At 36.8% G+C, this 14,492-nt stretch overlaps 2 protein-coding genes and 1 pseudogene across 6 annotated transcripts; 2 read left to right on the top strand and 1 right to left on the bottom strand.

The window, feature by feature from the left end:
• LOC111290002 (uncharacterized) lies at positions 1-3,051 on the bottom strand. 4 transcript variants are annotated; one of them, XM_022881401.2, is made up of 8 exons: positions 2,775-3,049; positions 2,603-2,687; positions 2,382-2,423; positions 1,943-2,111; positions 1,813-1,865; positions 1,476-1,697; positions 512-558; positions 1-373 (listed from the first exon to the last, which is right to left on the bottom strand). In XM_022881401.2, the coding sequence occupies exons 1-8, from the start codon at positions 2,978-2,980 to the stop codon at positions 319-321; spliced, it is 879 nt and encodes a 292-aa protein (XP_022737136.2). In that variant the 5' UTR covers positions 2,981-3,049; the 3' UTR covers positions 1-318. The 4 variants fall into 4 exon arrangements, with proteins under 4 accessions (XP_022737136.2, XP_022737133.2, XP_022737135.2 ...); XM_022881398.2 differs by having other exon boundaries at positions 86-353; positions 512-570; positions 2,775-3,051; XM_022881400.2 differs by having other exon boundaries at positions 86-353; positions 2,775-3,051.
• Positions 3,052-9,471: 6,420 nt separating this feature from the next.
• On the top strand, positions 9,472-11,430 carry LOC149516217 (asterix-like protein). Its single transcript, XM_089768428.1, has 3 exons — positions 9,472-9,719; positions 9,840-9,940; positions 11,136-11,430. Exons 1-3 carry the CDS (start codon positions 9,561-9,563, stop codon positions 11,197-11,199), a joined length of 324 nt encoding a protein of 107 aa, XP_089624554.1. The 5' UTR covers positions 9,472-9,560; the 3' UTR covers positions 11,200-11,430.
• Positions 11,431-11,567: 137 nt separating this feature from the next.
• Positions 11,568-14,427, top strand: LOC149516216 (UDP-glycosyltransferase 83A1 pseudogene; annotated as a pseudogene). The gene is made up of 2 exons (XR_016346556.1): positions 11,568-12,413; positions 12,694-14,427. The product of XR_016346556.1 is annotated as a UDP-glycosyltransferase 83A1 pseudogene (transcript).
• Positions 14,428-14,492: the final 65 nt, after the last annotated feature.

Genomic DNA, 14,492 nt, shown 5'->3' with positions numbered 1-14,492 from the left:
TTTGAAAAAAGTTCTAGTATTAGACCTCTACGTATGTTTGATGAGGCTAAAATTGGTAATGAACTTAAGCTACTAAGATCCAAAGTGATTGAAACCCATCAAGATAACCCAAAATTCGCGTAAAAAGGCTTAGGGTGACTCTTTAAGTCTTTGACGACGAGGATATGAAACAATCCAAATCTAAACCAACCGTAGTACCTGAACTTGAGTCATCCACCATCATTAGAGAAATTCAATGATATTTCTCTCAGGGCCTATTATCTTCAAGCTTTTCATGCCACATAGTCAGCTACTAATTTTTTATACTACAGGAGGAATTTACGAGAGCGAAACATGCATTTCCTCGCCAATCTCTGCAAATATTTCATCCACCCTGTAAGAAAAAAAATAAAATATCAAAACTTTCATACTAATTTTCTACTTAGTTGCATCCTAACATATATATCTAGTTGGCATGCGGAGTTCATGCATGAAAAATAACGGAAAAGCTACTCTCAACTTCAATAATTACCTATGACCATCAATGTTCACCTCTGCAAGCCAGGTTGTAATATACACCTGCAATGAAAACTGCAAATATTATTAGCATGGTAGCTTTCATACTTGTTTATTGTAGAGATCACAAAGAAACATTTGACTCTAAAGAACGTTTTGTTGTGTGCCAGCTTATTAGAATCTAAGAAAGTGAATTCGGAACTAATCTCCGACTTGACATCGGAATGTAGCTTAACCACCATCTCCAATTATTCAAATCCACAAATGGACAAAAACAACATTCAACTTATGGTTAAACTTTAAACCATTGCTAGAAAGATCAAAGAAGGGCCAGGTCAACAAATAAAAAATGTTAAAAAAAAAAAAACCATCACTAATATTCATGTAATTTAATTGTTTCAATCACTGCAGCACAAATGTGACCTTCAGAATTATAAACACACAAAAAAATATGACCTAACAAGAGAACCAAGTCACTAAATCCCTAATTCTGGATTAAGTTTTTGATTCAAGGTGGAAAGTCCTTCCATGTCTTTGGAACTTAAATTTCTCAACATTAAGAAAAAATATCTCAATATTTTGGCAAATTCACTTCTATTTACAAAGAAAAGGGCAGATCTGCAACTTCGAATTTTCGGTGTCATCATAACATTGTATAATTTATTCATGCTTAGTAGTTTAGGCAATGATTCATTGCATATTTGCCCCTCCAGCAACCAGAAAAACATTCTGTGCCCTCTTATTTGCTACTGGATGCCAAGGCACTTATGCACATTACACAACATACAACAAAAGAACATCTATAATTTTGCTAGGTTGCATTGAAGAAGTAATTATGCATCATGAAGATAGCTACTGATTTATTTGTGATGTTTTTGCTAGTGGATGCTAGTGCTAATGCTTAAGAGATATCTTATACAGCATAGACAAATGTGTATCTATTTTGATTATTAAACGTATGAATTATAATGGATCAGCACCTGCAAAATTTCTTGGTCTGGCTGATGATTGCATTGAAAAGCCGGAATTTCGGATTTGCGATCCTTCAGTCTTGGATGGACTGGCTCAGAAGTTTCTTCAGAATACAAGTTGCATACTTTCAGATCACCAAATTCTCCATGATAAATCTCATTTGACCAGCACAACTGATTTGTGTGCAAAACTTCACAACCAATGGACAGTAAATCTAATAAAAGCAATCGCTACGCAAAACAAAAGGGAATAAGAGGAATAAAGGATAGAAACATTAACAAAGAGACATAATCCAGAACAAACATCAGGTTGTCTAGTATAGCAGTAAAAGGCCATTCATTTTACCTTTAAACTTAGTTCCAACTTGAACATCTGAATGAGCTCTTCAGCTAATTTTTCTGGGATCATTAAAAGATCATAATTACCCAAATGAACTGTGTTTAAAACTCATTCACCAAATAGTATGCGGTCATACCAAAGGAAGAGATAGACCAAAATCCAAAAACTGCGACTCCACCACAATCACCAGTGTCATTAATATCCTCACTAGAGCTGGAAAATTGAACAAGTGAACTACTACTGGCTCCTTTGAGAAAACATCTCATGGATTTACTAGCATTGACCATTTGCACTACAACAGCCACCTGCAGAAAACTTATTAACATATTTTCACAATATACAACAACTATAAAAACTCTCCCAAAAGTTTAGCCAACGGAACTGATACCATAGTGAAGTTTAAGTGGCGGTTAACATAGATAAGTAACCAAGTTTGATACAGCCTATAGAAACTGTCATGGTTGACAAAATCCATCAGAATACAAGAAAGTTGTTATTTTGAAAGCTTAATAGTACATACATATTCCAATAAGATGCACTTAGCAATTAGCAGAGTCATACGGAAAATAACATACCATGTCCTTGTAAGATGATAAAAGTTTGCTACGATGAAGCTCCTGAAAGAGATATTTAATTATTACTACAAGTACTAGAATACACTTTTCATACACATACTCAAACAACAGCAAAAGAATCTCTTTCTTGTCCTTAAAATGAAACATTAATCAACATGATTTAAATGAAAAGGAAATGAAAGAGAAAAAATAATGAAACTAAAATGAAATGAAAAGCATACTTGCTGCTTAAATAACTTTAAAGAAGCTTTCTTTCGAATATCTGGCATATCCTTTAGAGCACCCAACTCCATCAATGGCATGTATCTGAATTCAACATAAAAAAAAAAAATTAACAATAAAAAAGAGGATATATAATCAATAATTTGAAGAAATAAAACATGGGGTTTTCACTTTTGAGATAAATAAGCGTTGACGAGAGAAGTGGCGTGAGTTCTGGCAGAAGAGGAAGAAGAGAGCCATTGTTGGCGGTAGGACGCCATTTTGGACCATTGGTTCCTTAGGTTTCGTTGAGCAGCTGGTCTCCATAGCCTTGCCGAAGATGACGGTGGCATTGGGGAAGAGCCCGAGCTGTGTGATTTTGGCTCTGGAGTTTCCATCTTCCAGTCCACGTTTCAGTTCTGTGATTGCCTTTTAAGTATATCTGTCGGACACCCAACTCCATGAGCTCAACTTGGATCGGATTTTAAAACCTGTGTCAAGGTCCAGTCCAAATTATTATTTAATTAACAAAATTTTTTAGTTAATTTTAATTTAAAAATATTAGTTATTCTTTTTTAATATTTTAACATTTTAATTTTAACAAAAAATTAAAAAATCACAATCTATTATGCATGATAATTTATGTATTTATATTATATAAAATATTAAAATTTATATATTTATATCATATTTTATATAAAAATTACGTATTATAATTTTTATAAATATAAAAATATAAAATATATATTTTTAATTACATTAAATTTATAGATAATTATTATTAAAATTTTAAATTATATTATTTTTGTATTATATCATCACATTATTTTTTAAATTAGTGCGGCTCCAAAACTAGAGAATGCACTCATCCAGCGTCTTAGATTAACCTACCTACCACGGTTCATACCTTTGTGAGGTATTATCCGCTCTGACCCCTTTGCGTTACGGTTTTATCCTACAAAATGGGCCTCACAAAGTGAAGTCGTGTGAACCCTTTTATACCCCAATGACTCTTTTTTTTTATGTTCGATGTAAGATTCAGAATTACTTCTTAGGTCCGTAACATTCTCTCCCACCCAATCTCATGACAATCTTGTCACGGAGGCTGACCATCTTACCTACCTCTCTTGAGGTGCTTAGCGTAAGTCGAACGGTTTAAGGTTAGCTCTGATATCACTTGTTACGAGTCGAGACTTAAGTTTCGACCCGCATGGCTCCAGGACCCGGACATTCACTCATCTAATATCTCAGATCAGCCTACCTACCATGGTTCACATCTTTGTAAGGTATTGTCCGCTCTGACCCCTTTGACCTTATGATTTTGTATTACAAAAAGTACCTCACAAGGTAAAGGTGGTGTGAACCCTTATATACCCCACTGGCCTTCCTTTTATATTCGATGTGAGATTCAAGATTCTTTCTTAGGTCCGTGACATTCTCTCCCACTTAACTTCGTGACGCTCTCGTCACGGAAGCTAGCCACCTTACCTATCTTTTTCGAGGTACTTGACATGGATCGAACGATTTAGGATGGCCTGATACCACTTATCACAGGTTGAGACTTAAGCTTCGACTTGAATGTCACGGACCTAAAGAGGAGTCTTGAATCTCACATCGAACATAAAAGAAGGATCATTGGGGTATAAAAGGGTTCACATCACTCTTCATTGTGAGGCACCTTTTGTAAGATAAAACTGTGAAACCAAGGGATCAGAGCGGACAATATCTCACAAGAGTGTGAATCGTGACAGGTAAGTTGATCTGAGATGTCAGATAAGTGGATGCCCGGGTTTCAGAGTCACGCGAGTCAGAACTTAAGTCTCAACCCATGACAAGTAGTATCAGAGCCAGCCCTAAACCGTTCGATCCACACCAAGCGCCTCGAATGAGGTAGGTAGGGTGGTCAGCCTCCGTGACGAGGGTGTCATGAGATTAGGTGGAAAAGAATGTCACGGACCTAAAAAGCAGTTTTGAATCTCACATCGAACATAAAAGAAAGGTTACTGGGGTATAAAAGGGTTCGTACCATCTCTTCGACTGAGATCTAACCTATACAACACAAACACGTAAACACGTAAAATCGAAACTGCCTGATACCATTTGTTATGGGTTGAGACTTAAGCTTCGACCCATATGACTCTAGGACCCGAGCATGCACTCATCCGATGTCTCAAATCAACCTACATGTCATGGTTCATACCCTTGTTAGGTATTGTCCGCTCTGGCCCCTCTGACTTAATGATTTTGTCCTATAAAAGGTACTTCACAAGGCAGTACCCCAGTAACCTTCTTTTTATGTTCGATGTGAGATTCAAGACTCATATTTAGGTCTGTGACATTTTTTTCTACCTAACTTCGTGACGTCCTTATCATGGAAGCTGGCCATCCTGCCTACTCCTCTTGGAGCACTTAACGTGGATCGAACGGTTTTAGGGCTGACTCTGATATCACTTATCATGGGTCGAGACTTAAGCTCCAACTTGCTCGATTTCATGACCCGGGCATCTACTCATTTGAAGTTTCAGATCAGCTTGACCGTCACGGTTTGTACCTTTTATGAGGTATTCTTCGCTCTGGCCCCTCTAGCCTCATGTTTTTATCCTCTCACAAAGAAGAAATGGTGTGAACCCTTTTATATCCCAGTGACCTTCATTTTATGTTCAATGTGAGATTCAAGATTCCTCCTTAGGTCCATAACATTTTCTCCCACCCAACCTCGTGACGCCCTCATCACGGAGGTTAGTCACCATGTCTACCTCTAACCTCATGACACCCTCGTTGTGTTCTCTGTATGGTACTACCTGATCTGATCCCCAAACTGCCATAAGTCTTTCACTGGTTCTCAGTTCACCTCACTGTCTGAAAGTCTCTTCTAGCGTACCAAGTATTCTTATCTTAATTGGTAGTTCTTCTGCTTTACTTCTCGGTCAGCTATGATGCTGTGGACTTCCTTTTCATATAATGTCCGTGCTCCTAACGACGTACATTTTGACTCTACTTGTCCTAGATCTCTCTTATCCTCATGGAACAGCTTGAGCATACTTACATGGAACACTGGGTGTACCCTTGGCTTGGGTGGCATATCTAGTTTGTAGGCAACCTTGCCTACCCTTTTGACTACTCGAAAAGGTCCTTCATACCTCCGGACTAAGCTTTTGTGCAGTCTCTTGTGGCACACAATGGGATACAGCTTCACCAAAACCAAGTTTTCTACCTGAAACTGCACGTCCCGCCTATTCTGGTCTATCCACTTTTTCGACCTTTTTGTCGCCTTGTGTAGACAGACTTTGGCCAAGTCAGCTTGCTCCTGCCAAGCCTTGGTAAACTTGTATGTTGCTAGATTCAACCCTGTATAACCTGCAGCAATCGAACTGGGTGTTAATGGTTGTTAACCTATCACAACCTCAAATGAGCTCTGGTTCGTTGCCTCGCTCATTTGCAAGTTATAAGAAAACTGTGCAACATCTAGCAACTTTGGCCAATCCCTTTGTATGGCACTCACATAGTGCTTGAGGTAGACCTCCAATAGTCCATTCACACGCTCAGTTTGCCCATCGATTTGTCGATGCAAGCTGGTGGAAAAGTTCAAGTCTGACCCCAACAGCTTGAACAACTCAGTCCAGAACCTGCCTGTAAAACTCTCGTCTTGATCACTAACAATGGTCCTCAACACTCTTCAGTACTTAACCACGTTCTTCAAGAACAATCGAGCTACCTCATCAGCCGGGCACTCTTTGATTGCTGGAATGAAGATTTCATACTTAGAAAACCTGTCTACCACTACCATGATGCTTTCAAACCCTTCTGCCTTGGGTAGGCCGACTATAAAGTCCAGAGAAACACCCTCTTATGGTCGCTCTGGCATTGGCAATGGCTCTAAGAGACTGCCTGGTTTCTTGAGCTCTACTTTGTCCTGTTGACACATAAGACAAGTCTTTACATAGGCCTCCACATCGTCCCTCATGTGCAATCAGTAGTACCAGTCTTTTAGCAACGCCAAGGTATGGCTCACCCATGGATGTCCAATCTACCTTGAATCATGGCACTCTTACAAAACTTCCCTGCGGAGCTTCCCATGCTGCTTCACAAACAGTCTACTACCCCTGGTGTACAACAAACCGTTTTGCACCCAAAATCGCCTAGTCTTACCTTACTGGGCATACTCTATAAGAGCCTTGGTTGTAGTATTATGCGCAAGTCTATCCTTGATGCGCAGCACCAGTGACCCCTCTGGTTGGCTAATGGCAGCAAGGTTAGCCTTTCTACTCAGGGCGTTTGCCATCAGGTTCACCCGCCCCAGCTTGTACTTCATCTGAAAATCAAATTTATCAAGAAAATCTTACCATCTCGCCTGTTTGGGGGACAACTTCTTTTGCGTCAGGAAGTAGTTGGTTGCCACATTGTCCGTCTTGACCATGAACCTAGACCCCAACAGGTAATGGCTCTAAATACGCAATTAGGTGTAGAATGTCATGCCCTAGGCAGGCGCACCAGACACATTAGACGCACCAACATGCGCACTTAAGGTTAAGCCCCGCACACCAAGAGCATTAGCGGGAGTTTGCTCTCAAAGCCTTGGAGAGAAGGCCAGAATGCCCACACAGCTTGCAAGCAGCCTACATGGCCAAGGCTTGGCATGCATGATGCCTGCACCACATCCAGAAGGGTCCAAGATGAGAGAAACGCAAAGAGATCTTCTAGAAGCTCACAAGATCAGCAAGAGCTTTTATATTATTTTTATATTTTATTATTATATTATATTTATATTATATCATCCCATTATATTTTAAATTAATATGTTCACATCTCATGAATAGATTTCCCTTTATATATTTAATAAATATTATTTTTTTATTATATTAAAAGTTTCATGTTAATTATTAATTATTATAAAAATATTATTATATATAATATCTTAACAAACCATTCACTTTTTAAAGGTAGTACTTATTGAAACACTAGATATAAACAAATAAAAACGTTAGGAATATTTTTTTTTTAGCAGTTTAATTCTTTAAAGTTTGAACTACTTAAGGGTCAAAATTTTTTTTCTCTTATCAACTTAAATAATTAAAATCGTTTGGAAACAAAATATTTTCTTATTAACACACAAGACAAGTCTTCACATAGGCTTCCACATCGCCCCTCATGTGTAGCTAGTAGTACCAGTCCTTTAGCAACGCCAAGGTGCGACTCACCCATGGATGTCTAATCTACCTTAAATCATGGCACTCTTGCAAAACTTTCTTGTGGAGCTTCCCATGCTGCTTCACAAACAGTTTACTGCCCTTAGTGTACAACAAAGCATCATGCACCCAAAACCGCCTAGTCTTACCTTGCTGGGTGTACTCTATAAGAGCCTTGGTTGTAGGATCGTGCGCAAGTCCATCCTTGATGCGCGGCACCAGTGACCCCTCTGGTTGGCTAATGGCAGCAATGTTAGCCTTCCTGCTCAGGGCGTCTGCCACCAGGTTCACCCACCCTAGCTTGTACTCTATCTGGAAATCAAATTTCGTAAGAAAATCTTGCCATCTCGCCTGCTTGAAGGACAACTTCTTCTGCATCTGAAAGTAGTTGGTCGCCACATTGTTCGTCCTGACCACAAACCTAGACCCCAATAGGTAATGGCGTAAAGTGCGCAATCAGTTGTAGAATGTCACGCTCTAGGTAGGTGCACCAGGCACATTAGACGCACTAGCACGCGCACCTAAGGTTGAGCCCTGCGCACTAGGTGCATTGGCAGGAGTTTGCGCGCAAAGCCTTGGAGAGAAGGCCAGAACGCCCACACAGCTTACGGCCAATTTACATGGCCAAGGCCTGGCATGCATGATGCCCGCACCACATCCAGAAGGGCCCAAGATGAGAGAAACGCAAGGAGATCTTTTAAAAGCTCACAGGATCAATAGGAACCTTTATATTATTTTTATATTTTATTATTATATTATATTTATATTATATCATTCCATTATATTTTAAATTAACATGTTCACATCTCGTGAATAGATTTCTCTTTATATATTTAATAAATATTATTTTTTATTATATTGAAAGTCTCACGTTAATTATTATAAAAAATATTATTATATATAATATCTTAATAAATCATTAACTTTTTAAAGGTATTACTTATTGAAACACTCGATACAAACAAATAAAAACGTTGGAAATATTTTTTGTTTTTAGCATTTTAATTCTTTAAAGTTTGAACTACTTAAGGGTCAAAATTTTTTTTCTCTTATCAACTTAAATAATTAAAACCATTTGGAAACAAAATATTTTCCTATTATCAACTTAAAAAGTGAAAAACTAAAAAAAAATTGTTTTAAATATTTTTTACATTGATATAAAAAAATGTGTGATAATATTTTTATTATTAACAAACTTATTCACACATATAAAAATAATTTTAAAAAAAGTTAAGATTTTGTTTGATTTGAGAAAATATTTTTTGTTTTTATTTTTATTTTTTTAAAAAATAGCTTTTATTTTTATTTTAAAAAATGTATTTAATAAATAAAAATAAAAATTATTTTCAAAAAATAAAAATATAAAAATAAATAAAATATTTAAAATAATATTATTAAAGACATCAAATTATAAATATAATATATATTTATTAATTAATGATGTTAAAAAGTGTTTAAATATAATAACTTATAAAACATAAAAAAATAATATACATTTTTTATTTTCACAATTAAAAATAATTTTTTTATTTTCATATTTTAATTCATTTTATTTTTTAAAAATTTATTTTTATTTTTAATTACTAAATATATTTTTACCCATTTTTTATTTTTTAAGAAAATAAAAATAAAAATAATTTTATTTACTTGGACCAAACGCTACTTAAAAAGAAAAAATCAACGGCAGTTTTGACGTGGCCAGATCCTATTGGAAGGATTCACTATAGTCAGCTCAATAGGATCTAGAAACCGTTAGAAGGGAGAGAGCTCGAGAAAGCGTGTGAGCTCAGAGATGTCGTCACACAATAACAATTCAACGTCCACCAACGATCCTAGACAACCGTCGGCGGCGAAGCCGTTCGTGGCACAGCCGGTATCGCCACAAGATCTTCCCGTAGATTATTCCGGCTTTATCGCGGTGGTTTTCGGCATCGCAGGCGTCATGTTCAGGGTCTGTTCCTCACCTCTCGATCTTTCTTCTGAACGTGAAGTTGAAATAACATCGTTTTATTTCTCTAAATTTTTTGATAAAATTTTCAACTGATTTAAAAAATTTTTTTTTTTTTTGCAGTACAAGCTGAGCTCGTGGCTAGCAATCATATTCTGCGCTCAATCACTGGCGAACATGAGGAATGTCGAGAATGATCTCAAGCAGATCTCTATGGCTATGATGTTAGATCTCCTTGTTCCCTTTCGTTTTTTTTTTTTTTTTAATTTATTTGAATCCAGTTCCGTCTTATTAATAATATCATCGTCCTCATCGCCATCATCATTTTTATGTTACATTTAGGGTTTGTAATTGGGAATTTTATTGGATCCGACAATAATTGGATTGTAAAGAATAAATTTTTTTTCTGGAAATGTTTCCTTTCCACTAAACATATATTCGGGGAAATTTGCAAAAGTTTTGTAATTCCTATCTCTTGTTGTGAAATGCACCTGTCATTGCACTAGACCACCCTTGAATTGCTGCTGTTTTCTTGATTTCAACAAACATAAAACTTCCAACGATGAAGTCTGATAGCATAAGAATTTGCATCAAGAAAGGGATTCTAGGTAACTATGCTAAAAATGTGGCAATTCAAGGATTATGTGGCATTACAAGGCATTTTTGAGAAGAGGGGTTATGTTATAGAGAACGAAAGAGGGTGGTAACCCCTCATGATCTATGCCACTTTCCTCCAAGACTGACTTCGGTTTGACTCAATTCAGTTGTTGTAGTTGGATGAAGCCTTATTTGTTGCTTGCTTTTTATCTGGACTTTCTTCAAGTAATGCTTCATCAGTTAATTTATTTAAGGTTAGGTTTACTTTGTTGAGCAGATCAATTTGAGCTGTACTGGCTTTGGTGTTAGTTCCTCTCAAATTTAGTGTAACATTTTCTAATTGACTTGGATGATCCTTCTTCGAGCTTTTATTGGAAAAACTAGTTTGCCTTTGTTCTTTTTTTCTTTTGCATCATTTCCATTAACTATCTTGGGTACTTTCGAGAGCTTTTTGACTTAATGAAGTCTAAATTATCTGCTTACTTATTCAATGTTCAGGCGGATGTTTCTATGGGAAACACCAATTTGCTATTGATTTCCTTCTCTTTCTACCTCATTTCTGCTATCTAGAACAAGTTCCTTTGAGAAATGTTTGGCTTGATGATATCTCAATGATTTTCACCTTTATTTAATGTTTGTTGAGTTGAATTTATTAGTTTAAGTATGTTTCTCACTCTAAGCAGTGTTTCACCTTTTTTTTGCCTGTTGTATATGGAATATTTTAGCCATCTCACTTGTTTTTTTATGATGGTTCAACTGTATTTTGGATCTGTAACTCATTTGGTTTTATTGCTAATTTTACTTTTTATGTCTGGAAATCAGGTTTGCTATCATGGGATTGGTAACAAACTATTTGGGACCATCTCGACCAGGCACACAGAGTTGAAGATAAACTTGGATCATGCAGTTTAGTCTGCACATTTCTTTTTGCTCGATGGTTTCCTATCGTCAAGTTGAGATGAATGTTGACCTTATTCAATTTTCCTTTTGTTGGATGATGATTCCTGTTTCTTTTCCATTGATTTTAGTTTCTAGAGAGGGCAGTGGATTGTAAATACAATTGTGACTATTTTGTACTTATGACGCCGGAAATTTTATTTTTACAGTTTTCACAGAATCTGTGATGAAAATGAAGTTCTCTAAAATACAAAAAACCATAGATATAGTTTTCTTTTGTCCTCATTGATTTTAATATAAAAATTGAACTACTCTACTACTGGAACTGCAATGAGCAGTAAGTTTATCTGGCTGTCAGATAAGCCTTTGCAATCCTTGCCTGGGATTCCTTGTTTTTTCCGACTTTGACGCTTCATATTCGGTGCTACAAAATTAGGCACCGAATACTTTCTTTTGTTTATTTGCTTTTCGGAGCCCACATGCCCTTTTTCCTGTTGTTTCTTTGCTTTGGTCAAAAAGGCCGGCTTGACTTGTCAAAAGCCAATTTATCAACAAAAACAAGAACTTAACTTTCTTTGCTTTTCGGAGCCCACCTGCCCTTTTTTCGTTTTGTTTCTTTGCTTTGGTCAAAAAGGTTTGGCTTGACTCGTCAAGCCAATTTATCAACAAAAACAAGAACTTAATTTACAAAGCAAGATGATAAACAAGTGACAACATAGCCTCCTGTAAAGACAAAAGTACAAAGCAAGATGATAAATAAGTGACAACATAGCCTCTTGTGAAGACAAAGTGCATAGAAAATGATCTCAGAAGAGTGTGAGTATATTATTTAATCACACAATTGAATATTAAACAGTAATTATCAGATACTAGGTTGGCCCTGAATAAGAGCTGATATAAATATAAGAATCAACTCATAAAAAAAGAGCTATAGGAGTAGTGAAAAAATGGTAAATACCATGAACAGGCAACCGCATGCACTGGTTATACCATTCCCGGCACAAGGACATGTAGCACCTCTTATTAAGTTGGCCCTTCAAATTGCTGCTCACGGTGTAAAAGTCACCTTTGTTAATACAGAGTTCATACACGAAAAATTTATGGTTTCAATACCAGAGAAAGCTGAGGATCGGAGCCTGATAAGCCTCGTCTCATTTCCTGATGGATTGGAATTCGGAGGACAATCGAACTGATTGGGTTAAGGTGACAGAAAGTGCACACAGAACTATGCCAAGTTATTTGGAGGACTTCATACTGAAAATCAACCAATCAAATATCAATGAGCAGATCACTTGTGTTTTAGCTGATATATTAATAAGACGGAACTGGATTCAAAAACAAAGGCATAAACTCAAGAAAGATCATCTGCATGTTATCTAATAGGCATACCAATTGTTGTGACTCATTTTTCATGATTAACAAAATAGTGAAAAGTCCTGACATGCTATATCTTATTGAAAAATTAACTTGATGTTCTCTGTAGGAACCGTCATGAAAGATGAACCAATCTCGGTGTCAAAGGATGTCCCTGCCTGGAGCAGCTCTGAGATTGGATGGAGCTTCCCTACTCCAGCGATGCAGAAACTTTCGTTTGCATTTTATTCTATGGTCCCTCAATATTCCAAATTTTATGACTGGTTACTTTGCAACTCAATTTACGAATTGGATTCAGCAGCCCTGCAATTGATTCCCAACATCTTGCCCATAGGCCCTTTACTCGCAAGTAACCATTTGGGTACCTTTGCTGGAAACTTCTGGCCTGAAGACTAATCATGCTTAGAGTGGCTTGATCAGCAACCTTCAGGTTCTGTTATTTATGTTGCATTTGGAAGCACAAGAATGGCAAACTTGCAACAAGTAGAAGAACTAGCACTTGGTCTTGAACTTAGTGGCCTACCATTTTTATGGGTTATTAGATCTGATTTTATGAATGGATCACATGCTATGTTCCCAGATGGATTCAAAGATAGAGTAGCAAAACGAGCAAAACCTGTTGAATGGGCACCACAGGAAAAGGTGTTGGCTCACCCTTCGGTTGCTTGTTTCATGAGCCACTGTGGATGGAATTCCACTATGGAGGGTCTAACCATGGGTGTACCTTTCTTATGTTGGCCTTACTGTGCTGATCAGTTCTGCAATAAGAAATACATTTGCCATGTTTGGAAGACTGGTTTAGGGTTAGCCCAAAATGGAAATGGAATTGTAACAAGGCATGAACTAAGTACAAAGATCAAGACATTACTCTCTTCTGAGGTTATAAAGGCAAATGCACTGCATATAAGGGAACTAGCTAGAAAGAGCTCCCATGAAGGTGGATCTTCTTTCAACAACTTTAAGGACTTCATTGAACATATTAAGGGCATTTAGACCTGGCTAATCGTTTGAGGAGCTCATGCAGAAGACAGATTCTGCCGACGTTGTTGTAAAACTAAGAAATAAGAGTGATCTACCGCTCGATCTCAAGCAGATCTCTATGGCTATGATGTTAGATCTCCTTCTTCCCTTTCGTTTTTTTATTTATCAGAATCCAGTTCCGTCTTATTAATAATATCATCGTCATCATCACCATCATCATTTTTAGGTTAGATTTAGGGTTTGTAATTGGGAATTTTATTGGATCCGACAATATTGGATTGTAAATAGTAAATTTTTTTTCTGGAAATGTTTCCTTTCCACTAAACATATATTCGGGGAAATTTGCAAAAGTTTAGTAATTTCTATCTCTTGGTTGTGAAATGCACCTGTTATTGCACTAGACCATCCTTTAATTGCTGCTGTTTTCTTGACTTCAACAAACATAGAACTTCCAACGTTGAAGTCTGAGGTGATAGTACAAGAATTTGCATGAAGAAAGGGATTATGTGGCATTACAAGGCATTTTTGAGAAGAGGGGTTATGTTATAGAGAACGAAAGAGGTTGGTAACCCCTCATGATCTATGCCACTTTCCTCCAAGAATGACTTTGGTTTGACTCAATTCATTTGTCGTAGTTGGATGAAGCCTTATTGGTAGCTTGCTTTTTATCTGGACTTTCTTCGAGTAATGCTACATTAGTTAATTTATTTAGGGTTAGGTTTACTTTGTTGAGCAGATCAATGTGTGCTGTACTAGCCTTGGTGTTAGTTCCTCTCAAATTTCGTGTAACATTTTCTAATTGACTTGGATGATCCTTCTTCGAGCTTTTATGGTAAAAACTAGCCTGCCCTTGTTCTTTTTCTCTTTTGCATCATTTCCATTGACTATCTTGGGTACTTTTGAGAGCTTTTTGACTTAATGAAGTCT

This window comes from Durio zibethinus, chromosome 11 (genome assembly GCF_047325235.1).
Source record: "Durio zibethinus cultivar Kanyao isolate XHJ-2024 chromosome 11, ASM4732523v1, whole genome shotgun sequence".
NCBI classification, from domain to species: Eukaryota; Viridiplantae; Streptophyta; class Magnoliopsida; order Malvales; family Malvaceae; genus Durio; species Durio zibethinus.
This window is presented reverse-complemented; position numbering and strand designations above follow the sequence as displayed.

Excerpts from the sequence above, each read along its gene's own strand:
- LOC111290002 (XM_022881398.2), bottom strand. The coding sequence starts at position 2,980 with ATGGAAACTCCAGAGCCAAAATCACACAGCTCGGGCTCTTCCCCAATG. Across the intron at positions 2,688-2,774 it reads AACGCTTATTTATCTCAAAA|ATACATGCCATTGATGGAGT; the intron begins GTGAAAACCCCA and ends TGTTGAATTCAG. Across the intron at positions 1,698-1,812 it reads AGTTGGAACTAAGTTTAAAG|CGATTGCTTTTATTAGATTT; the intron begins GTAAAATGAATG and ends TGTTTTGCGTAG.
- LOC149516217 (XM_089768428.1), top strand. The coding sequence starts at position 9,561 with ATGTCGTCACACAATAACAATTCAACGTCCACCAACGATCCTAGACAA. Across the intron at positions 9,720-9,839 it reads TCGCAGGCGTCATGTTCAGG|TACAAGCTGAGCTCGTGGCT; the intron begins GTCTGTTCCTCA and ends TTTTTTTTGCAG. Across the intron at positions 9,941-11,135 it reads CAGATCTCTATGGCTATGAT|GTTTGCTATCATGGGATTGG; the intron begins GTTAGATCTCCT and ends TCTGGAAATCAG.